The 23,884-nt window shown below is 57.8% G+C and overlaps 2 protein-coding genes across 2 annotated transcripts in view; one reads left to right on the top strand and one right to left on the bottom strand.

The window, feature by feature from the left end:
• PRELP (proline and arginine rich end leucine rich repeat protein) overlaps positions 1 to 12,247 on the bottom strand; it is a 51,243-nt gene extending 38,996 nt beyond the window's left edge. The window contains exon 1 of the mRNA XM_075054685.1: positions 12,241 to 12,247. The gene's annotated coding sequence lies outside the window, so the exon portion shown is untranslated. The remainder of the gene's footprint in view (positions 1 to 12,240) is intronic.
• FMOD (fibromodulin) lies at positions 10,540 to 17,612 on the top strand. The gene is made up of 3 exons (XM_075054683.1): positions 10,540 to 10,831; positions 13,202 to 14,212; positions 16,321 to 17,612. The coding sequence occupies exons 2-3, from the start codon at positions 13,222 to 13,224 to the stop codon at positions 16,470 to 16,472; spliced, it is 1,143 nt and encodes a 380-aa protein (XP_074910784.1). The 5' UTR covers positions 10,540 to 10,831; positions 13,202 to 13,221; the 3' UTR covers positions 16,473 to 17,612.
• The last annotated feature ends 6,272 nt before the right edge of the window (positions 17,613 to 23,884 follow it).

Raw genomic sequence — 23,884 nt, forward strand, 5'->3', positions numbered from 1 at the left:
CAGCGCTTGGAGCGGTGGGCAGCAGCAAAGCTTGGAAGCAAAGAGCACAGCCCTCCCCCGGCGTCAAACGAACACTGTCCCTGGCACCGTCCATAGGGTCAAAGCTTTTGTTGAGTTTAAAAACAAGAAAACACGTTCCCACTCCTCCCATGAAGCAGCTGGAGGGAAGGACCTTGCTGGGATCAAGGCCATCTTTGGGGCCGGTTCCCATTTAAATACCTGGGGGTCTCCTGGAGACTGCACCAGCGGTGACAATGTTTGCTCATGGTTTCCTGTTAAACACACCTGAATGGAGACATTTACTTAGGATTTCACATTATTAACAGCCACAGCAGGAAAAGGTCGGGGAAAGAAAAAGCCGATGTTATTTCCCAGAGGAAATGCTTGGTGAGAGGATGCTGCTGGGGTTTCCTCCAGCAGCTCCACAGCAAAGGGGAATTTTCCCCTTTAAAACACCCAGAGAAAGAAGCATCCAAAAAAATTGCTAGAGGGAACCCCCCCCCGGGGTGAGCGGGATGCGGCTGCTGGGGCTGGGATGCTCCGGAGCCATCGCCGGGTACCGCTGGCAGCCCGAGCTGTGCGTAACCATTCATCACCGGCCCTCGGGGGCGTTACGTGAGAGGATTAATTAAATTTTACACACAGAGCTTAGCATGGGGCTGGGTGTGATCATGTATTATTCATGCGTTCAATAACACAGCTGATTTATTAATGAAAAGGTCAGACTCCCTGGAAGTGAAGGCTTCTTGTAAAATTGCTTTGAGCTGGGATGTTTCGGAGGAGCTGCTGGCGCAGAACCGGCTCGGGGCTTGGCCGTCCCGGGGCTGCACCCGCTGCCGGTTGGGACAGGGACGGTGCGGCGAGAGCTGCCCTGTTCCTGACAGCCCATTAATCCCCGTGCTGCTTCGGAGACGCACGTTCCCGCTCCAGCACAGGCAGACAGCAGTGGAAATGTATATGCAGAAGCCTGGAGGAGTATAGCTACGTCTATAGGGGCGGCTTCCTGGCTGCCTCCTCCCTGCAGCCGCTGCTTCAGCCATGGAGGACCTGGGGAGCCAAAGAGACCCAGAGCTTACACATCAGCATCTCGGTCTTGCAGGGAAAAGGGAGAAAGCCACAGGCAGCCAACCCCTCCCTCCAGCGCGGTGCCGGCCGGGAGGGAGCTGGCTGTCGGCAGGGAGAGCGGGAGCTGGAGCAATCTCCAAAAAAAAAAAAATAAATAAAGGAAGGAAATCCTTACAGCAGGAGCTGTTTTCCCTGAGGTTACTCTTGGGGACTAATAGCCCACCTACCTCTCAGCCCCGTATTTAGCTTGGCCCTGCTTCGGGCACCCCCTTTCCTCTCCTCGCCTTTCTCCAGGAGGGCAGCAAACGCCACGCTTGGGGCTGAGCAGCAACCAGCCTGGCTCTTCGCAGGGAAATGCAGGAACATCTCCAGCATTTTCACGCCCCCGGGGCTGTCCTGTGTCCCTGACACGGCGCGATGCTCGCACGGCGTGCTTGCATGTGACGGCTGAGAGGATGGTTGCCTGCAGACAGCAAAGTGGGCACGTGGTGGGCGCACAGAGAGCACCCCCAAAACCGGACCCCGTGGTCAGGTTCAGCTTTTCCCCTCCATGCCTGAGGCACCAGCCGTCCCCTTTTCCCACTGCACCTTCCCGCAGCAGCCGGGGCCGGCTGTCGGGCTCAGCTCAGCAGCGGTTTCCCTCTCTCTTTGAAAGCAAAGACAAAACTGAGCCCGAGAGCCAGGGAGAGGTCCGGGGGCTCCCAGACACAATGTGCTCCACTGCACAATTGCGAAGGGAAGGACGGAGGGGAGAAGGGGGGGAGAAAAACACCCGGGGGGGGGGCTCTGGGGGCCATGCAGATGGGGATGCAGCCGAGGTGCAAGCCCTAAGCAAGTGGAGGGGGTGAGGGGGGAGCGGGCAAATTGCTGGAACCAGTTTGGGGGAGAACAGGGCTTTTCTGGCTGCCTCTGCTCGGCAGGCTGAGGCTGGGAGGAGGCCAGGAGCGCTGGGTAGGGGTTTGCCATGGATTCCTGCTTGTTTCTGCAGAGCAGAGCGTGGGGGGCACCTCGCACACCCACAGAGCCGCTGCAGCCAGCGGCAGCAGGGGAGAGGAGCTGGGTCCTCTAAACAGCTTCTCCCAGCGTGAACAGGCACCCCGAAGGCAGGAGGAGAAGCCACTGGTGCCTCTGCTGGGGATGATGGAGTGGAGGCAGCTGGCAGCCATCCCTGCTCCGATCAGCCCGCACACACTGTCCTCGAGAGGGCCGGCGGAAATCGAACGAAAACAAAGCAAGAATTTATCAAACCACATGTAGCGTGGCCAGGGCACGTCTCATCCAACCCTCCCGCTGCGGGCGCTTCCAAGGAGGGAAATGCAGGCAGGGGCACAGGAGCAGAGGTCTGCCAGCCTCTGACTCGAGTGCAGGGGGTTAGTGCCAGCTCCGTGCAGCGACACGCTCCGCTGGGATAACCCGGGAGAGAGCCCCCAGCAGGGACACGGGTGCCCTGGCTGCGGGGACAGCCCCGGCTCAGTGCAGGAGGGGCTGAATCGCAGGCTGGGGTGGCTCAGCAGCTGCACCGTCGCATTTCTCAGCCTGTTCCAGTCCCCGAGGAGCTGCCAGACTCCTTAGTCTCCTTAACTCTCTCTTCTTGACTTGCAGAGGTGCAGCAATGGAGATGTGGTCGCTGCCAGGCTGGGAGCAGAGTCCCGCCATGCCCTGCACACCAGCGACACATGCACAGCTCTGCCCATGGGAACGATCACCCCCAGCCCCCCCAAAATCACCCCACTGGGGCTGGGGGTCCTGGGAGAAGCTCAGCAGACATCTGCCTGCACAAGGCTTTTGCCCACAGGTAGGAGCGGGTGTTATTTTCTCCCTGCCAGCAGTCAGAACACTCGTCGAGATTTCCAAGCATCCATATTCAGGGCTGTCGGGAAGAAGCCGCTTTGATCATCGCTAATTATTGCTCATGGGCTGACAGCACCCGCGTGAGCTCTGCAGCACCCAGCCCACCCCCAGCTCTGCTGTGTCTGCCCACGGACCCCCAGCAGCCCCTCACCGCCCTGGCCCCTGCCTGGCCCCGCTCCATGGGGCTGCAGCACCGTGCCATGGGGATTATCCACATCTCAGCGCCCACCCTCCGGGCGGGAAAGGCGGACGGGGCACAAGGGATGTGCCCCAGAGCCCGGGGCATGGCAGGGAAGAGCATCACCAGCCCAAACCCAAGGGGACAGTCTTGTCCCTCCAATGCCACCTCCTTCTAGATGCTCCTTTTATCTCCCTAAATTGTGAAGGCACTGCCAGGACCCCAAGTTTCCCCCAAACAACTCAATTCAGCTGAACGGCAGTGAAAGCAGCAAACGCCCACACCCTGCCTCTTGCTCCTGTTTATCTCCAAAGCTTTTTTTTTTTTCTTTAAAAAAAAAAAAGAAAACCATGCCTGCCTTTAATCTGGAGGAGTGTTTGCAGCTCGGAAGAAGGCCCGAGCATGGCGATGGGAGCCAGGGCAGAGGAGGGCAGAGGTTCGCTGCAGTGGCCCCTGGCAGGGCTTGGCTCTGCTCTGGGTGAAATGATGCCAGGGTGAAGAGGCTCCGGGCAGTGGGACGTTTTGATTTGTTTGCTAGTTCGGGAAGCCAGGTGGCAGGAGCAGGCAGGAACGCTAATGGTTTTCCCAGGCAGCTGATGTTTCGCTTTTCTTTAGGGTTTTTTTCATATTTCAGATGCTTTAGAGAGAAAAACAGCCCGCGCACCGTTTGGGAGGGGAGTTCAGTGCTGTGACCTTCCCAGAGCCGGGGCGATCCATGAAGTTGGGGGAAACCACGAGGCACTGGGGAAGGGCTGAGCACGCCATGGGACAGCAGGCTCGAGTGCCCATCACAGGGCTCTGGGATGCGCCCAGCTTCAGAAGGCACGGGAGGACAGGATCAATCCCTGCCTTACCCCCCTGCCCACCAGCTCTGCCGCTCCTACCCCAGAGCTGGCTGCATTTCACTAACGGGAGTAGATTTGGGAGGCTGTGCATTTTAAGACCATTATCATCATTTAACAGCAATGATAGATGTGTGGTTTTAAAGGCACCCCGGGACAGGGGACATTTGCCCTGCTCCTCTCCGACAGTCCCTGCTGAGCTGGGAGGGACCCCCAGCAGCTTGACTCTGTGCACCAGGACCCTCTCCTTGTTTGCTGCCTGATGCAGCTCAGACTGCTGGTTATAATTTATTAATCTTACATGGGTTTATATTTGGCTCCCAGTGTGACTGCAACCCTGTTTGCAGAGAGGTTTGGGTACCAAGCTTGCCGAGGAGGAGGAGGAGGAGGAGGAGGTCTGCACTGAGCCCTCAAAGCTGGAGAGGAGAGACCTGGGGCAGGGGGACAGGTTTGGGGACGGCTTTGGGGACAGGCAGAGATGCGACTCTTGGCCTCAGTGCTTTGCAAGAGGGCTCCGAGGCTCCCTGCTTGTAGGAAACATGACGTGAGATTTTCCCCATCCAGGAGCCTCAGTCAATGGGCTGGAATGAACCTGTCCCCTCCTGCTGTTTGTTCAGGAGAGCTGGGAGGCTTCGGAGAGGAGCCAAGCATTCAAAGGGCCTTTGAAAACCTGAATTCAAGGCTCTGAGCAAGGAAACGCTGCATTTTTTCCTTCTGTTCCTTGGACAGCTGCAGCCAGCTCCTGGCAGCCTTCAGAGCTACCTTGATGCTACGGTGGGGAAAGAAGGGGTGAGGCAGCCAGGTCCTGGCGGGACACCTTGCTCAGCCTCAAAGGACAGAGCAATCACCACTGGCAAATGTCCTGGGGCTTCCCATACCCCTGTCCCCTCCTAAGGTCCAGCAAGCTGCTGCCGTGTCCCAGCGGAGCTGCTCTGTCCTGCGATAGTTGGGCACAGGGGCTCTGGGTTTGGACATCCATCACCCTGGGGAGCAGGGGCAGGTCCTGTGCCAGGCTGCAGCAGATCAGGGGACGGCGGTCCCACAAACGGGGCTGGGAAGGTGTCAGCATCCTGCCAGGTTTGGTCCCGACACCATGTGATACCCACGAGCAGAACCGAGCGATAGCCACGCAGCCGTGGGCAAACATCTGCATCACAAGCCCGGGCACAGGCAATAAATTATGGCAGCAGCAAAGCCTGTGACACCTGACGGGACTATGTGATCTTTGCAGCTGGCAGCTCCCCCGCTGTCCTCCCAAGTGGATTTGCACTTGGCTAATCTTGTGCAAATTGCTCTCCTGGCTCCTCTGCAAAACTCGGAGGCTCTCAAAGGTATTTCAGTCCGTGCTCATAACCAGCCTCCGTTAGCCATGGAGCTGTTAGTGCTGTAAAGCGTACATCTAGGGACAGGCAAGGGAGCGACGGGATGAGGAAACACTTCATAGTTTCCAGCTCTGTTCCAAATTAAGCACTTAACCTTTTCAAACACATTTTACAGTCATTGTAATAAGCTCTAACCCTCTTTGTGCTGAGGCATCCTCTCCCAGCACAGCCCGGGGCACTACCCACGCTGCAAGGGGAGAGGCACCGGAGCCCATAGACGGAGATTTAAGAAATCTGGCATCTTGGGTTTGCAGGGAGGGGGATGAGAGCACACACGCTGAGACCATTGGGTACCCAGAGCCACGTCCGTAGGGCTGGGAGCTGTGGAACGAGTTGCAGGGACATTCCTGGGTCTGGGTGCTGGGAGGGTTGAGTCTACCCCATAATAACCCGCAGACCCCGAGAGACCAGGGAGTTATTACATGAGGCTCCAGAGCCCCTAAGGCAGCCTGTAATTACAGTGGGATGGGGCAAAGGCTTCCCCAGCCAAACTAGCATTTCCCAGCGCTGGCAGCCGTGCCAAGTCAGTAGCTGGGGAGGGTAAGGGGCAATTTGGGGTTTGCTCTCCCTCCCCCGTGCCCCCTCCCAACAGATCTGGAGGCAAATAGGAGCTGCTTGTGGCTACTGCACAGCCCAGCCCCAGTCACTGCTGGACCACGATGGGATGGATGAGCGAGGACGCGGGGAGAGGGGCCGTGGGGCTGCTTGGCACAGCGCAAAGGTGGGTGTCACTTGGGGGTGGCACTGGGTACACGTAGCATGTCCAGGGTAGGGGACAGAGCATCGGCAAGGGGACACGGGTGGGGGCCGGGAGCTGGCACACCCCCCCCCTTATTTTTGGTGCCAAGGTAGTTCTCCGGTGCAGGCTCTTTTTCGGAGCCCCATGGCACGGAGCAGCTGAGGCTGGGGAGTGGGATGCAAGTGAGCGAGCGGGGCTGCCGCCGGCCACCGCTTTCACGACCCCAGGTGTCCTGCGGGAGGGAGAGGAGGGGAGCAGACAGCGGGTGAGGATTCCCGGCCAAGGGCTGCCTCTCATCCCATTTCTAGCCAGGGAAAGCCTGGGCTGAGCCCTTGCAGCTTGCTGCACGTAAGGGAAGCTTTGAAGCACTTCCCATGGAAATGGGATGACCCCAGGAGCCCCGGGAGCATCGGACCTTGCTGACACACGGGAGCTGTGGTGAGAGCATCGCCCCGACACCCTGCACCCGCGTCAGAGTTTCCAGCAGAGCCCCGGGGCTCGCTTGGCAGTCGCGCTGTCTCCGAGTGACCGACTCCCTCCAGATTGCCTCAAATCTCGATTCAAGAATGTTGTTTGGGCTGAAGAATGTAACGCTAAAAAAGAAAAAAGGGAAAAGGGAGGCCGGGGTGAGAAGGGAGGTCGAGGGAGGGTTTGCCCTGCCCTTCCACGCTGACCTTTGCATTTTTGGAGAGGAGGCTGCAGCCGCCCAGTGCAGACATTTGCCAGATGTTGAGCGTGTTCCCTCCGCCCGGCTCAGCCAAGGCTGAGCCCAAAGGGACCCGATGATCCCTGCTCCTCCTCATCCACTGCCTGCACCCCCTAAGGATTCCGTTTCCCTGCCTGCCTTTCCACTGCCTGCTCGTATTTTGGCTGTCCTTGGAAATCAGGTGGAGGCTTCCAGGTGAGTTTGTTTTCAGCAGAGCCCTTTGAAAAGGAGCAGCACAGCCCTGGGAGGGGGCCATCCGAGATGATAACTGCTCTGAAAGCCATGGGGCTGCCCCCCCAGGCACAGGGGAGCCCAAGCCACCCTGCAGACACCAGCGCTCTCGCTTTGGGGCACGATTAGAAGGAGAGGGTTCCCGGCACGGCACGGTGGGATGGAGCAATGCAGAGGTACCTGGAGAAGGGCACTCGCTGCTGATGCCCGCATAAGAAGTTTCTCCATGTTTTACAAAGGCTGGAAAGAGCCAGAACCAGCGAGGAAAAGGAGGTTTGGTTGCAAACATCCAGAAAGACCATGCAAACCTGGAAGCCACAGACCTCCAGGCACTGGCTCCAAAGCCTTTCTGCTCAGGCTTTTGTAGCACGAGCCTTGTCAGGAGGCCTGATGCAAAGAAGGGGCTCTGGATCGTGGCTTCATGGGCCTCTCCACCGCGCAGGCTCTGCAGGCGATGCCCCACGCGTTTCCACCCACCCTGCCTGAGCAAAGCTGGAGATACCAAGGGACAAGGTCTCCTTGGCTCCTGCTTGGACTCTTGTCACTGGAGTCCCTTAAAAAAGCAGCTGGGACCTTCACCCTTCAGGGATCTGCCTTTAAAGACAAGGTCTAGGAAGGGACCTGCAGGACCTGCCAGGCAGCCAGGGCAGGGTATGGTGAGATTGCTACACAAGCAGCCCTGTCTTCAAGCACCCTGAGCCCAGCGGGACTGGTAACCCCCTCCCAGGACAGGGAGGGCCATGGAAATTAAAGAAAATAGCATGAGTGGGAGGACAGAGCAGCCAACAGCTCCAGCAGAGCTGAAACTTCTTGGAAATGTGGAAGAGGCAGAAATAACATTTCCATGAGTAAAAAGGGAAGCTGCTCAGAAGTAGCTGTGCTTCTGACAGTCGCTGTTTTTGGATGCCCATGGTAGGTTTAATAGTTCTCCTTTCATCCAGGCAGAACGAGCTTTAGCCTTAGCAAGAGCATCGGAGACTTTTCTTTGTTATGCTGTGAAGCATTCAGTCCCTGTGCCAAAAGCATCCTGACAAACCCGTGTCCATCCACAGAGAAGACAGTGCTCCCGGCTCCGAGCGCAGGTTTTGCAAATTAAAGGCAAACGCAGGCCAGATTCAGTGGTTTCAAATGCAAAATTCAAGAGGATTTGATCAAAACAACTGGAACAAACCCAACCAAAATAGACACTCTTAACATCAGTTTGGGTTAGAAAACCAAAGCAAACCAATACAGGCATCTGTCTGGCCTTGATGAGATGCAGACTGCGACCATTGGAGCAACTGCTCCGGATGAGATTAGGCAGTGATAGGGACCATTGGCTTGGAGCAAGCAGGACAGCATGTTCCCAGCTCCTGTCACCAGTTCAGAGCTTTCTTTGAACTGTCAGCAATAAGGAAGAGGGGTTTATAGGAGGAGATGTTGAAAAAGCTTCATGGAAGTCACTTGGGAACAGAGAGGAGCTGTTTTGCACTGGCCTGAAATGAGCAGTAGCACCGAGGTCTTACCAACACCCACGTCACACCAGGCAAACGGACCAAGCATGAGAGCCCTGCTAGCAGCTTGGGAGGTGCTGGCCACCTGGAGCATGAGATTTCAAGGCTGGATGGAGAAAAAAAGACATATGTGGTTCTTTAAACAGTAAATTTTCATTTCCCTGAGATAGTCCTAAACTGGTCAGAATGAGATTCAACAGAAAGCCCTGGTGACTGCGGGGAACATAGAAACTGAGCTTAAGCATGTTGTTATTCTGTGGTTTAGGCTGGGAAAGGGGGATGTGGCCATGGGCAATGGTGCCATTCGGAACCAGCTTATGTAGGGTTCCTCAGCACCCACAGCAGGTGCCGGACCCTGACGGGTGCTGCGGAACAGCCTCCCCCAAAGGATGCACATCCTGGGTCATGAATATTTTTAAATTCCAGAAGATGGAGAGGCCACACTCCTTATCTAACCTAGCTGGGGACAGTTTGCTTTTCCAGAAAAACATCCAAGCCCTGTGAAAGCCTCTGAGCTGTTGGCCACTAGGACACCTCGAGCTGCCAGAGATGTGACGTTGGTTGACACCGTCCGAGCGCCGAGCAGCAGATGTTACTGGCTGCCACTATCCTCCCCACCATTTTCCCTGGAACAGAGCTCCGCGGCAGCGGGAAGAAATCCCTCCAAGCGGGGTCATTCTCCGCATCAGCCCAGAGCCCTGAACCACCTCCCTGCCCACGGTGAGAGCCCTTCTCCAGTTCCCCCGTGCCGCTGCAAGCTGCCACGGCAATGCTTGATGGGCAAGAAGAGGTGCTACCAACCGAATGAAAGCCCCTACCCCATTCTAGAAAGGTTTTATCTCCTTTTAGGCAGCACACACCCCCCTCCCCCGCCCTCTTTTCCCACTCGAAGGCAAGGCTTTCTCTGAATCCTCTCTCTCCTTGCAGATCCCGGCCCCATGCTGCGGTGCAGCGAGCTGTGCTTTCCAGGCACACTCTTCCTTCCCAAATAGACCGGCTTTCTGGCAAAGTCCCCACTGTACAGCGTGTCCTTCGCAACCCCGGCTGCCAACCACCCTGAGCATTCCCCCTTCCTTACAACAAGGACCTTTGGAGCGATAAGGATCTTTGCAAGGCTCCCCAGGGGAAAAGGAAGCTTTGGCCCGGAAATTTCAATGGAAAGCAAGGAGAAAGGAAGCCTGGAGGGAGTCTGGCACCTGCTGAGCTTCACTAAGTAATTCCAGGCTCCTGGGAGGACCTGGGCGTGCTGCTGGAGCTGGGCACGGGATGGCAATGGGCAGTCAGGGCTCCTCCTTTCCTTGCCTTGCTGGAGGAAATGCTTCGACAGCCCTGGAAGAGCTGTCTCCAAAGCTCAAGTGCACAGAGAGCCAGGATGGGGACTGGGGGGGGGGGGCTGTGACAGCACCCACCGCTCCCCCGCTTTGCAGGAACCCCCCAGGTCAAGGCTGGCACTGGGAGGCAATGAGCCTTGTGGCAGGGAGAGCTGCAAGTTCTCGTGTCTCTGCCCAACCATGGGGTGACCCTCGGCACCCGCTTCCCTGCCCTGTCCCCCCATACCCACTCCCGGGTCAACCTCGGGGGCATGGACACCCCCATCCCGGTCGGATGGGCACAGCCAGCAGAAATGCCAGCTTGGCATCTCTCTCTTGCCAAGCTGAAGATGAATTCCTGCTGTCACAGTGGCCCTTTGGTAGGCAATTTATTTACCTTGGATGCTGCAGCCTTATCGTTCATGGAAATGTTTATCCTAAATATTTAATAGCAGGACTGCATAAACTGAGGCTTCCTGGGGAAGAAGCCCAGGCTGCAGGCAGAGCAGGCACTAACGTCTCTTCTTCTGGTACTACAAAAGTTAAAGATAATTTCTCGCTTCTCCCTAAGAATCGCATCCTCAGCGCCTCAAAATCAGATATTTTTTAATCTGTCCAGAGGCCTCCTCATCGTTTCCTGATGAGAAACACAGGAGACCTAACAACAGCCCTTTTAAAAACAACATCCCCGATTCCACTAACTCGTTAAACAGAGAGAGCCTGAAAAGTGCCAACACTCCTATGAGAAAAGACGGGAGAGAGAGAGAGAGAGAGAGGGAGGAAAGAAAAAGCAGGTTATTTATAACGCCAGGCAGCATTAGGGTCTCTTCAGTCTCTCCTGCAAACTGGCTGCTGCTGGGAGGTCACTCCCCAAAAAAACCTGCCGAGCCCGTGACCTGCAAGCACAATATTTGATCTGGGATCTAGGGCGGGCACCAGCCTTTGCAAATTGGGAGACACACTCACATGCTGCTTGACACACGGGAGATCCCAGAGAAGAGCAGCGAGGCTTTGAAAAGGAGGCTCTTAGCTCGGTAAGTCCTTCTCTATATTTATTATGATTTTTTTTTTTTTTTTTTGAAGCCTGATTTCCATACCCTTGCCTCGGCGGGCGGGCGGCTGCCACGCGAAGCACATGCCAGCGACACGGGTGGCACAGCTCGAATGCCAGCGCTCCTGAGCTGCCGTGGCAGGGAAGTTCTCTCCTGCTACCCACATCTCTTGCCCCTCTGGCAGCTCCTTGCCCACTTGGCCGGGAGCTGGACACCTAAAACCATCGAGACCCAGGTGCGGGCAGTGCCAACTCGCTGCCCCCCTGCCTGGCACGGCTCTGCCCGTCCCGTCTGCCGGGTTGCAGGGGAAGGGGGAGATGGTTTCACGCCTGGCACAGCGGCGATGGGGGGCAATGGGCAGAGTCTGTGGTTGACCACAGACTGTGAAGCCTCTTGTTCCAAAACCTGCTCCGTCTCGGGGCGAGGAGCTGACCCCATTAGCCCGGCAGCTTCTGGCACAGGAGCGTGGGGACCAGGAGATGACACGGATCTCGTGGCCGGCTCGCTCAGCTCAGATCCCACCCCTAAAACTGGGCTGAAGCCCACTGGGGAGGGGAGAAGCAACCTTCGAATGAAGCGGGGGGCAGCGGTGTCTGCTGAGGACAGGCTCTGGGGTTACCAGTATGTTGAAGGGGAGCACTAAAAAAAGTGGAGGGACCCCCTGGTTCGGTGCTGCCCCACACAGAGGGGCCCCCTGAGAAGGGGCTGCCAAGCAGCTCTGCATGGGTGGAGAAGCCCCTGCGCAGAGCAGGGCGGCTCTGGTATTTCAGCAGGCAGAGTGCCCTGGAGCAGGCGGGAGGAGGAGAAGAAACTTCTTTGCGACTGCCAAGCTCCCCTGTTGCACAGAGGACCACGTCTTATCTGCCCCTCGGCTGCAGGAGCATGCGGAGAGGGAAGGAGGGAGAGAAGGAGAAAGCGAGGGAGCCATGCCTGCCCGCCACCATCTCAATCCCTCCTTTCTTCCAGCGTGAGCAGCCTGCCAGGGTGCCTCGGTGGCAGGGCAGCCGCTGTCTCAGAGCAAACTGTGCCCTCTTTGTCTGCCGGGCGAGATGTCCCCTCCTCGCTGCGGGATGGGGACGCGGTGAGGTTCCATCGGGTGACCCCACGGCCACAGCGAGGAGGGACGCTGGCCCATGCATTGCACATTGCCCACGCTGAGGCTGCCAGAGCGGAGCTGGCAGCGATGCACCGGCAGCACCACAGCCCTGTGCTTCCAGCCACGTATATAGGAGCCAGCAGGCAGGAATGACTCCTCTCCCCCTCCGAACAGCATGGCCCTGTGTATTTCCTGGAGGCATTTCAAGATGCTTTGCTCCAGGCCACTCTGCGTTCTCCTTTAGCACCGAGATGAGGAGTCAGGATGAACGGCTGTAGCTGGAGTCCTCCTGCCTTCGGCACCGCGGCGTGCCGGCACACCGCTCTGGGCACGGCACGGGGCGGCTGGGAAGCCCACGCCAAGCCAAGGGGCTTGGGGACAGGTTTGCCTTGCTCTGAACCCTCAGCCCTGCTCTCTTCTGGACATCCACCCTCGGCAGGCTGAATTTCACAAGCAGGGTCCGAGCACCAGGTCTGGTGATGGCTCATTCTCTCCCTGGTCACATTGGCCTCGAGGGGCCGGCAGATGCTGCCCCTTTTTGTGTCAGGGCTGAGCTCAGGAAATCTAAGATTGAAAGTGGTTTAGTTTCAAAAATAAGCCAGAACTTGTTTACCAGGATTTACATCAGTCCCAAGCAGCATGAGCATCCTGCATTTTCGTGGGGGAAGGGAGAGCTGGATGAAACCCACAGCAAATTATGTCGCCAGCGAGTGTAGCATAAATATAGCTCCATCGAAACATGCCTTGAGCTCCATCAACCTGTTCTCGCAGCTACCGCTCTCCTCTGCTTGGCCGGAGAGTGGCCGAGTCCTTTCTCCTCCCTCCCGTGCAGAGCCAGTACAGGTGAATCCCAGGCACCTTGGGGCAGAGCTGCATCACCTTACACAAATTGGGACCGTGTTCCCCATATCTCCATCCTCGACTCAGTTGTAACAGAAATACCCATAAGTAAAGATTTTGCAAGCAAATATCCACTGGGATGGAGGTTACTAACAGGCCTGAGGTGAAAAGAGGAAAGATCAGGTAACTGCAAACAGGGGACATGTCTGCAGCTGCATTTTTTTTGGGTAGGATTCACTCAGGTCCCCTTGGTTCTCCAGCTCTGCTGCCAACTGCCTCCAACCCCATGCAGGGCTGCAACCACATCCAACCCCGCTGCTTTCCCAGGCCTCGGGGTGCCTGTTCACCTGCCTCTAGCCCTTATATCAGACCTGACACTGCTGATGGTTTCCTCCCCATTTTTCCCCCCCACCCAGGTCCCTCCAGCATCAGCACCATGCATTGGGCCACCATCCTGATCATCGCTGGGCTCTGCGGAGCCTCCCTGGGCCAGTACAATGAAGAAGAAGACATGGCTTGGTTACAGTACTACATGCGGCAGTCCCGCATGTCCTCCTATAACTACATGCCCTACTATGAGGATGAGAACACCCCTTACGTGTACTCTTACCTCCCAGCTCCAGACACGGAGGTAGGGCCCGGCCCCGAACCTCAGCAAGCCCCTTCCTGGCAATGTCCCCAAGAGTGTGATTGCCCCCCTAACTTCTCGTCAGCCATGTACTGTGACACCCGTAACCTGAGGTACCTGCCCTTCGTGCCTTCCCGGATGAAATACGTCTACTTCCAGAACAACCAGGTCACCGCCATCCAAGAGGGGGCTTTCGACAACGCCACGGAGCTGGAATGGCTCGCACTGCACAACAACCAGATCAGCAGTGAGAAGATGGGCAAGAGGGTCTTTGCCAAGCTCAAAAACCTGGAGAGGTTGTACATGAACAACAACAACCTAACCAAGATGCCCAACCCCTTGCCCCGGTCTCTGAGAGAGCTCCACTTGTCTTACAATCAGATCTCCAAGGTCCCCTCCAATGCTCTGGAGGGTCTGGAGAACCTCACAGCCCTGTACCTCAGCCACAACTACATTTTTGAGATGGGAGCATCCCTCAAAGGGCTCAAGTCCTTGATCCTTGCTGATCTGAGCTACAACCACCTCAGGAAAGTCCCTGATGGGCTCCCAATGGCTTTGGAACAGCTCTACCTAGAGTACAACTACATCAACGCCATCCCTGATGACTATTTCAAGGTCTCTCCCAAGCTGCTCTATGTACGGATGTCCCACAACAGCCTGACAAATCAAGGTCTCTCTACCAACACTTTCAACAGCAGCAGCATCCTTGAGCTGGACCTTTCTTACAACAGGCTCCAGAAGATCCCCCGGGTCAACACCAACCTCGAGAACCTTTACCTTCAAGGGAACCAAATCAACGGTGAGCAGAAACGCGTCAACCAAAGCGCGGTGGTGCGAGGGATGGTGGTGCAATAGAGGGATGGGGAGGTGGGGATGCAGAACCTATACTTCCCCGCAGGAGACTACCTGGGCTAATGGTTTGAGCAGGAAGCTGGAATTTGGGAGACTTCTAGGTGGCCCTGAGCAAGGCAGGAATGGGGCCTGTTGTGTCCCAACACACCCGGAGCTGAGAGGCTCTCAGCTCTGAACACTCCTGTGTGATCCACAAAGCCATTGCACTGGTTTTACTGAGCATTTAGCAGAAGCCTGAGCACCTTCTGGTTAGAGATGCCAGAAACCAGCTGTGGGTAGAAGCTGATGCACAACCTGGGGAAAGAACTATGGCTTTAGTTTGGCATTGCACACAGGCTGGGGGGTCACTGACAGAATGGACAGAGGTGGGGGGGTCCCCACAGCCACGGTCACTGCACGTGGGAACACACATCACCCTGGCCAGTGCTAATGCAGGGGACAGGGATGTACCCCGGCAGTCTGCAGAGCTTGGGGTCAGTGCAGCCCCTTTCTCCAGTCCCTTCTGCCCACCTCCCTCCCCACCTCGCAGGGCAGCGGCACAGCCCATGGCCCCAAACCCCCCCAAGGGTCATGGTCTGCAGCCAAGAGGCACATCCTTGCTGGGGCTGGGACAGACGGGAGCTCTTAGTTATTAGAGCCATCAACGCAGCATCTTCTGCCAGGACTAAAATTCACTTCACTTAATACACAAATAAATAAAAGGAACAGATTGTTCTGGGGCTGCTATTTATAAAAATAAGCTGGGGAAAAAAAAAACCCCAAGCAATGTCCTGGAAAAATCCAGGCTTGCTGCTCTCACCTGCCAGGCCCCAAGGGCAGGACCCTCCCGGAGCGGTGCTGGAGCCCCTGAACAAACCTGGGATGGGGACGGGGATGTGTCAGTGCAGCCATCAGCTGTTGCAGGGGAAACACACAACCCCGCACCGGGGAACCGACAGAAACACAAAAACAAGAACAGATCCCCAAATGTTTGCTTTCAAAATTTGTAGCTGTTAACGTCTGCCCACAAATGCCATGAAACCACCGTGGAGCCGTTCAGGCTTTACAGCAGTTTCTCCTCCAGCTGCAGGTTTTGCCGCTGACCTTTCAAGCATCCCCCAGGAGCGAGGGGCTGCGGGTCCACGTCGGTGCAGCACCAACCTCTTTGGGGGGTGTGGGGGGGCACATCCCACCCCAGGGGGTACCAGGGCCGGGATCGTGCCCCTCCAGCCATACCGGGAGGTCCCCGCTTACCTCCCCGCACACCACAGGGCTTGCAGCCCCCCAAACCCCCGGTCTGTGGGCGCAGGGGTCCCCCAGCACCCCGCTGCCTTCCCCAGCAGCATCCCGGCCTGGAGCTTTGCTGCCCTCTAGTCGGTCGCTTCTCTCCCAAATCCTGCACAAAATTTTTGGAGTTTGCTCCTTTTCTTCCCTCCAAACCCAGGCCGGACTGGGCTGGAGTTTCCCTGCCTTGGTGCTGGCAGCAGCGGGTGGCAGATGAAGGGAGAGGGGATGTCTGTGGGCATGGGATGGGGACAGGGATGTCCTGGACACGGGATGGGGACAGGGATGTCCTGGACACGCTGCCTGGGTGGTCCCACGGTGACCGGGGGGAAGTCAAGGGCTGGAGGCTGCAGCGTACAAAGCCTCACAAAAGCTGTTGCAAATAAAAAGCAATGTTTTTCCTCTGACTCCACCCAGCTTTTTTCCTACGAGCGCTCCAGCCAGGCCGGGCAAAGGCAGCAGACACCAGGCACTGCCACCACTTCCAAACCCTTCAACAGGCAGAAGCTCACAGGCTCCTTCTGACTGCAGCTAGGAGCATCAGTTACTCTTTTAGCTTAAGAGCGGAGGGTGTCGAGTCGAAATTGCAGGAATAATTGGTGATTTGGCGGTGCTTTCATTTTTTTCCTGCCCACCTTAACATAAACCAGCTCTCGGAGGTCGGTACCCTCAGATCCATCTCCAGAGCAGCCCCCCTTGACGTTTCTCACTCCCCAAAGATCAGTCACATCGCAAAGGTTAGAGCCAGGGCCAAAGCCGGTGCTCAGCTCTCTGTCTTCTCTCCCCCCGCAGAGTTCTCCATCAGCAGCTTTTGCACCGTGGTGGACGTCATGAACTATTCCAGGCTCCAGGTCCTGCGGCTCGACGGGAACGAGATCAAGCGAAACGCGGTGCCCCCCGACGCCCCGCTGTGCCTGCGGCGTGCCACCATCATCGAGATCTAGCCCGGCCCCCTCCCCATCCTCAGGACTTGGCTCCCCCGTTCCTGGGGAGACACTCACTCCCATTTTAATGCAGCTTGACAGTTTGACTTGGCTTCCGCAATAGTGCAATAAGGGTACTTCAACACCAGCCCACGCGGGTGGGCAGGAGCCATTCTTCCCCGAACGCTCCCTCTTCCCGGCTCTCCGACCACGCAGGGTGGGACAGGTCCCGGCTCCGTTCCCCCTCTGACCCCACCAGAGCCACCCCCCAAAGCGCTGCACCCCCATTCACCTTCTCCCCTGGTTTGGGTGGGATGCAGCGGGGATGGGGGAGAGCTCATCCCACCTCCGAAACATGGCACGGAGCATCCGACCCCAGCGGGGAGGGGTTCAGGTGTGGGTCCTGCAGAACCGGAGGATCTAAAGTGACTCACCAGTGGTCACTGGGAGGAGCATCCGGGAAGTTGGGAGCTGCATGAGTAAAGGGTTAAAGATATGTTGGCTGCCAGCATCCCTCAACCTAGCATGGGGAAGAACAAATCCACTCTTTCTCATCCCTTTTTCCCCCCTTCCGTCAGCCTCCTGCTCCAGAGATAAAGGAGAGAAACCTTTCCTGCTGCTGCTGAGCAGCTGTCAGCTGCTGAGGTTAGAGAGAAACACTCCGAGAAACAGCCTGTTCGTGGACCGTGGCCAAGGGGGGTGTCTCACATCTTCCTCCCAGACCACTGCTTCAGGGCAGGACCGGGGGTGAGGGATGGAGCAGTTGCCGGTGCCGTCACCCCCGGCTGCCTGGGGAGCCCCCCCACACCCAGCTTCATCCCACCCACCAGCTTGGCTCCCAGCTCTCTCCCTGCCCAGGCAACCAGGGTCTCCCAATTTAAAAAAAACCAACCAAAATCACAGTGACATGTGCATCTGCAGCACATCTGAATTCACCAAAAACACCCAACTTGGTTCCTTGGACGGTTTAGTTTGAGAACCAAAGGGGCAGCTGAGCTTTGGAGATGACCTGCAAAGCTGAAGCGGTCATCCAAACCCTCCGCATTTAAACTGCATGCTAACACTATAGAAACAAAAACCCAAAAAAACCTGTACTATCACCGACGCATGAACTGTAGATATCATACCAACGAATAAAGCCCTTTCTGTAACTGCACAAAATGTGTCTGAGGAATCCCAAATGCAGAGACCAGGGTCTGAGCATCTGGGCTGCTCTGAGCACTGTAACCTCCCTTCTTGCAGACCAGATCTTTCTGCAGACACAATCCGGGCTGGATTTGCCGTCTAGTGGTTGTACCACACACAACATGTGCATACGCCGCCTTCCTCGCACCGAGGAGCTGCTGCTCCAGCACATCCCAGATGGGGTCCACGCAAGGACATTTATAGAAGGGAAAAAATACGCATGGAAAAGTGTCAGTTGAGAGAGGGAAGGGATGGCGATGCCACTGGCACAGTACTTCTGGTTGTTATTTTCTGGATGCTTTCATGTTCTCCAGTCTTCAGCCTTGCTTATTTTTAACAGCTAAGCTGGAGGATGCTTAAAAAAAAAAATTCACACGGGCAGGATTTTTACAGATCTGGAGTTGCAGAGAAAGTGCCATTTCCCAGCCTGTGCCTCTCCTCTGCACACCGGGGGCTCGCTTGGCTCTGGGTTGGTGCCAGCCAGGGAGGCAGAGCCTGCGGGCCCTCCGTGGGGTGCAGGAGGTGGGTTTCCCCGCTGGCCTTCCCCAAACAGCCCTGGTCCCTCGCCCTGGCCAGGGACAGCCCCCCCAACTCCAGCCAAGGCTCTTGCAGAAGCCAGGCAGGAGGAGAGGCAAGAAGACCCTGCTCCATCCCCACAGGCCACCCCCTTCCCCATCCTCTCCTACGTCCCAGGGCAGCACCGGGACGTGCACATCGTCATCGCAACTTCCCACAGCCAAACCCCATTCCCTGCAGAGATGCAAATCCTCCTGGAGGTACCAGAACCAGGGACCCCAAACCGAGGGGATGCCCCTGCACACCCAGCTAGCCAAGGACCCCAGGACTGTCACTAGATGTCGGCGTTGCCTGTCACACGTGGTCCTGTCCAGGCTGGCCCTGGCTTCCCCTCTCCAAGGCCATGTCCCCAGAGAGCAGCACCCAGGTTTGGGAGCTGCCCTGCACCCAGGGGGGCCCACCATAGACAGTACTTGCTTGGGCAAGGCTGGGCTGAGACATGGGGTGAAACTCCATGGGAGAAAAGGGCTCAGAGGAAGGCACGCCTGACCCTGCTTCTGAAACAGCGAGAGGCAAGTGATGCTTGTGCCGGGCTCCCTCCAAGGCTGGCAGCAGGGCAGCACGGGGGGAGTGGGCTCTGCAGAGAGGGAGGATGTCCCAGACCCCCGTGGATGTGCAGCCGGTCAGCTCCAATGCAGGAGCCTGTTGGCATCTGGGACCAGCTCCAATCTTTCTGCCATCAGCCCCCAGGAGAGGTGCCACAGCCCATCAACCTCCTCTTTCCTTGGGGCAGCATCCAGCAGGCCAGGTGGGAGGGGGACAGGGACAGGACTACCAGCACCCGAGCCCGCACCATGTCTCCATGCTCTTCAAAAGCAGCAGGAGAGGATGTCCGCAGGATCCATCTACAAACCAGCCAAGCACAACCCTCCTCCCAGTCCTCAGGAGCTGCCCAGGCACCAGCACACATCACTCCCTGTTCCCAAGTCAGGTTTTTGCCTCAGAGCATCCACGCTCCTTCCCAAATCAACACCAGCCTGCAGGAGCTGAAGGGGCTGGGGGTCCAGGGGGTGTTTATAGGGAGGCCCCAGCCCATCACCTCTTGGGGGGGGGGGGGGGGGGGAACCTGGCAGTAGGGTCTAGAGGCAGCAGAACAAAACCCAGGAGAAGCAACCACCCAGTGCTGCTTCCAGCAGCTGCTTTATCCACACAGGGTGATTGGGATTGCTGATTTACACCAGCTGGGGCACTGGCTCTGCATCCTGCAGGGGTGGAGAGGAGGGAGGCAGAGGGTCAGTACAACCCACTGCCCTGCTTCTCTGCGACACCCCCCCCACCCTCACCCCCCAAAAAAGGGGAGACCCCATTGGTCCTGGGTGAGTCCACAGGCACCCAATCACTGCCTTGTTGTGGTGGGGATAGCAGGGATGGGGGCTTGCCCCCCCTCCTCATCCCCTTCCTCCTCCTCCTCCTCCTCCTGTTGCTGGGAGGAGGTGTGGGGTCTAGGGGCCCCCAGCAGCCTGTATCCCACCGGGAAGGAGGAGGGGGGAATGCAGGGCTTTGTCCAGATCCACAGAAAAGCATAAAGGAGGGGAAACCCCAAACCAACCAAAAAATAGCTCCCCAGCCCCCTTGGAGGTGTGCCCCGAGCACAGAGGCTTTGTGGGGCTGCTGCAGGAGGTACCAGCAGCTGCAGCTCCCCCAAAGTCATATTTGGACTGTGGGCTCCTCCCAAGGACTCTCCTTGGGTGGGATGTCAAAGACACCCCGCTGCTCCTGCCAGACCTGCTGCCCCCACCATCACCCCATGGCCACAGAGGGGCTCGGGCCACCGGCGTTGGACCTGGGAACCCGCCTTGGGGCTGTCCCTGCATAAGACCCTAAAAAACAGCAGCTTCCACAGGGTGCCCTACAGGGACAGGCAGGATTTCTCCAGAGCTCCCCTGAAAACCCCCCAAAATTTCATCTCCACTTTTTTCCAGCCTCTTCCCCAGATTCTCTTCCCCTCCTCACTGTTTTCTTCCCCTTTGCCGCATACCTCGGCTCAAACACTTCCCAGGCTGTTTGCAAACATCCCTTTAAGAGGATGTTTCCCCAGGAAGTGCAGGATTTGTGTTAAAAAACAACCCCTCAAAACATTTTCCTTTGGAGAAGTACACAAGAAAGCAGCAAGGCAGCAGGCAATGGGTTTGACCCTAATGTGGCCGGGTGGGCAGAGCCACCCCTCAGTCGAGGGACGTGAGCTCCGGGCACGGCATCATCCCTGTGCTTCAAATTCGGCATGTGAACATTTGCAGAGCGGGCGTGAGTCACAGCCCAGGGAAATGTAACCCGGCGTCACGTCCTTCGGCGCTTCCCTTTGCTCAATTCTTCTCAGACTTAACCTAAAACCTTTACTGAGTGGAGGAGTTGTGAGGACAAAAGGATCGGTGGCCAGGTCACGGCTGCCTCCGCCACGCCTGGCCATCTGCAGACGTGCTCACGATGTGACGAGCAATAAAAGTTGATTATTAATAAGCTGCTTGGATCCAGCCCACAGCAGCTGTGATGTTGCTGGGAAGAGATAAGAAAACTGCAGAGGCAGTGGGAAAAGGTGCCGGGGAGGGGCCCGGCACGTCGCCAGTGGAGATCACCAGGACCCTTCACCTCCCCGGCATCGATCGGGGATGAGCCGGAGTCCCATTTCACAGAGGAGCAGACTGAGGCTTGGAGGAACAGGGGAGTCCTGTTCATGCAGCTCCACATCAGGAGTAAAACAGAGCTGGGATTTTGGTGCTTGGGATTTGGGGGCTCAGGATTTTGGGATGCATAGATCAGGGGCTAGAGCAGCTGGTGGGGTTCAGTCCCCCCCAGGGGACCGACCACTTTGGGGGGACCATTGGGGAAAGGCGGTTCCTCTCCCCAGCAGCGTTTGGGCATGGGGGAGAGGGACGGGCAGGAAATTCCCAATCTGTTCAGCTCCCATTCTTGCCTCCCCTTTTGTTTCACTCGCCATCTGTCCCGCAGCCCCGCGCGCCCCGCGCTCCCGCTGCACGTGCCGTAAATATCAAGACGGGCTTTGTCTCTGCTTCAAAAGGCAGCGTGGCCCCCGTGCCCCAGCCCTGCCGCGGCCCCCAGCCCTCCCCAGCGGTGGCTGCTGCCAGCCTTAAAGCTGCTGGAGGCTGGCATGGCCGCGGGGGCTTTCTGTGCCGGCCGGCTTGCTGTCAGGGGGTCTGGGTTTTGGGGGGGGACAGGCTCAGTGTTGCTCTTCTCCCCTCCTCCCGCCCTGGCAGGTTTTTGGGTCGGCGCTAAGAAGGGGCACATTGCTCTGACACTGCAACCATCCGTAGGATCCAAGAGCACGGCCTTGGGGCTGGAGTTGAACCCCCTCGCCAAAGTCACTCCAAAGGGGATAAGGAAGAAAAAAGGAAGACTCAGCTCCTGCACGCTGGCAGAGCTCAGCAGAGACCACCGGCAGGCTCTGCACCCCTGGGCTAAGCAGGGCTGCACCCCGAAACAGTGCCACGTCTGCACCGACCACCCGGAGAGGAATTTGCCAGAGCAGACCCCAGCCAGCCCCTCTGCAGAGTCCCCCCACGGGGGCTGGGAGGGGGACAACGAGCCCTCGCGCGTTAAGGGAGCACCATGGCCGGTGTCTCAGCCCCAATCCAGCCTTTTAACTCACAACAAAGCAGCAAACGAGTCAGCAAGGGCAGCTGCTCCGCTCCAGCCCCGTCCTTCCCCTTTTCTGTTTTATCCGGTGCCATAATAGAAATAAACTCCCTGGTAAAAGGGCATTGTCAGAGGGAAAATGGGCCTCGCCCTTCGTCTGGCAGCTGGGAACGCCAGGGACGCGAAGGGCTTAGGGATATTGTTGCCTCCAGCTGGTTCCCAGTAACACATTTCCAGGCAGTTCCCCAAAGGAGCGGGTGTTGCATTCGCACGGGTGTTGCGTCCCCCAAGCAGCAACACCGAGAGCTGCCCCTTCCCTGCGGGGCCAGGCACTGCTGTGCCAGGCACAGGGATACCCACAGGGACGAGTGGCCTTTGCAGAGGGGCCAGGGCAGAGTACCAGCCCCACAAGGGATGCCCAAACACATCGTGACATGAGCTGGTGGGTTCTGGGGTGCAGAGCCCAGCATCACCCTTAAATCCTTCCCCTTCTGCCTTGTTAGTGCTGTCTGGGACGTGGGGCTGGCAGGGACTGCTCCGTAGCAGTAGTAGCCACAGGCAAAGTTTAGACGTGGCCCGCGAGATGCTCCTGGGTCAGTGCCACCGGTGCAGAGACGTGGTAGAGGGGGGAGCCCCACAAGCCCTCCTCTGGTGCTCCCTGGAGCTGGGAAATGCACTCCCCCAGACACACAGGGCTTGTCCCAGCTACCAGCTCCAGGCTGGGCCCAGAGCCGTGGCTCAGCGGAAAGCAGATGATGAGCAAAGCGAGCCGCTCAAAGCCCTGAACAAAACCCAGGCAGCTGCTGAGAGTCACACGCCCGGCTGGAACCTGCCCCGGGCTCTGCGCTCCTGTCCCAGACACAGACACGGCTCCATCAGGAAGCACAAACTGCCCTGGGGCAGCGAACGCAGCCTCTGGCTGCTCCCACCATCCCGGCTGCCTGTGCCCTGCCCTCTCCTCACTGCCACTGCCAGGGCATGGGATCTCTCAGGGATGGGGACACAGCATCACTTGGGGACAAGGGGCATGGTGTCCCTTGGGGACGAGGGCATGGTGTGCCTTGGGGACAGGGGCACGGCATCCCCTGGAGATGGGGGCACGGCATCACTCGGGGATGGCAGGGCAGCACACAGCCTCGGGTCCCCGAGGGACGCACCCCACTACCATCAGTGGCTGTGGCTTCTCCCTGCTGCAGCATGGGACATGTTGGGGCACCTCGCTCTGCCCGCTGAGCTCGCAGGGTGCGGCGCAGGGATGGCGAGGGGGAGGATGGAGGAGGTTCAGCACCACGTTGCCCAAGACCAACAGACTCCTCAAATAACAATAATTACTCTTATAATATTTAATAAAAATTGTATGCAAACCCCTCAGTGAGCTGAGCGAGCTCTGCCCTGACCCGTACAGCGCAGAGGCCTCTTTTCTCCCCAGCTCTCAGCCCTTCTCTGGGAAACAAAAGGTGCAAAGTTTAGTGGTGCATGAAAGGAGAAACAAAACCCCGGCACTGGCTCGGCCCTGGCCCCGCCGCGGCCCCCCCCCCACCCCACCAGACAGATGGCAACAGTTGTCCCCACACACCAGTTGCTCGCTGCCGCCAACAAGCCCCTTTTATCCCCCAACAAGTCATAAATGAGAGCGTTGGAGCCAGCCCCAGCGCAGGGGAGCAGCCGCTGCGGAGGGGGCCAGGATGGGGCCGGGGATGGGGCTGGGGCCGGCTCTCCCCATGGGATGCTCAGTGGAAAACAAAAAAGCAGCTGAAAGTGGCTCCTCTCCCCCTACCCATCTGTCCCAGCCTTGGGACCCCTTCACCCAGGCACTCGCAGCACAGTGGTGGCTGAGGCGAGTTGGCCCCCGGGACCCCCGAGCCCCTTGGTGACACCCCAGAAGCGGGGAGATGTGGGAACCCACCGCAGGGCCAGGGTGGGCTGTCCCTCTCCGGACCCCACTTTTGTCCCATTTGAGCTGCTCGCCTCAATGGGGGATGACCCCTCACCAGGGCTGTGGGACGTGCCTGCTCTCAGGGCACCAGCAGTGGACCCCCACTCCCCTTTGGGGACCCCCTTCCCCTCTCCCTCCCTGCTGT

The sequence above is a fragment of the Buteo buteo genome, chromosome 23 (assembly GCF_964188355.1).
Source record: "Buteo buteo chromosome 23, bButBut1.hap1.1, whole genome shotgun sequence".
Taxonomy (NCBI): domain Eukaryota; kingdom Metazoa; phylum Chordata; class Aves; order Accipitriformes; family Accipitridae; genus Buteo; species Buteo buteo.

Coding starts and splice junctions, on each gene's coding strand:
- FMOD (XM_075054683.1), top strand. CDS start 13,222: ATGCATTGGGCCACCATCCTGATCATCGCTGGGCTCTGCGGAGCCTCC. Junction 14,213..16,320: donor TCAAGGGAACCAAATCAACG/GTGAGCAGAAAC, acceptor CTCCCCCCGCAG/AGTTCTCCATCAGCAGCTTT.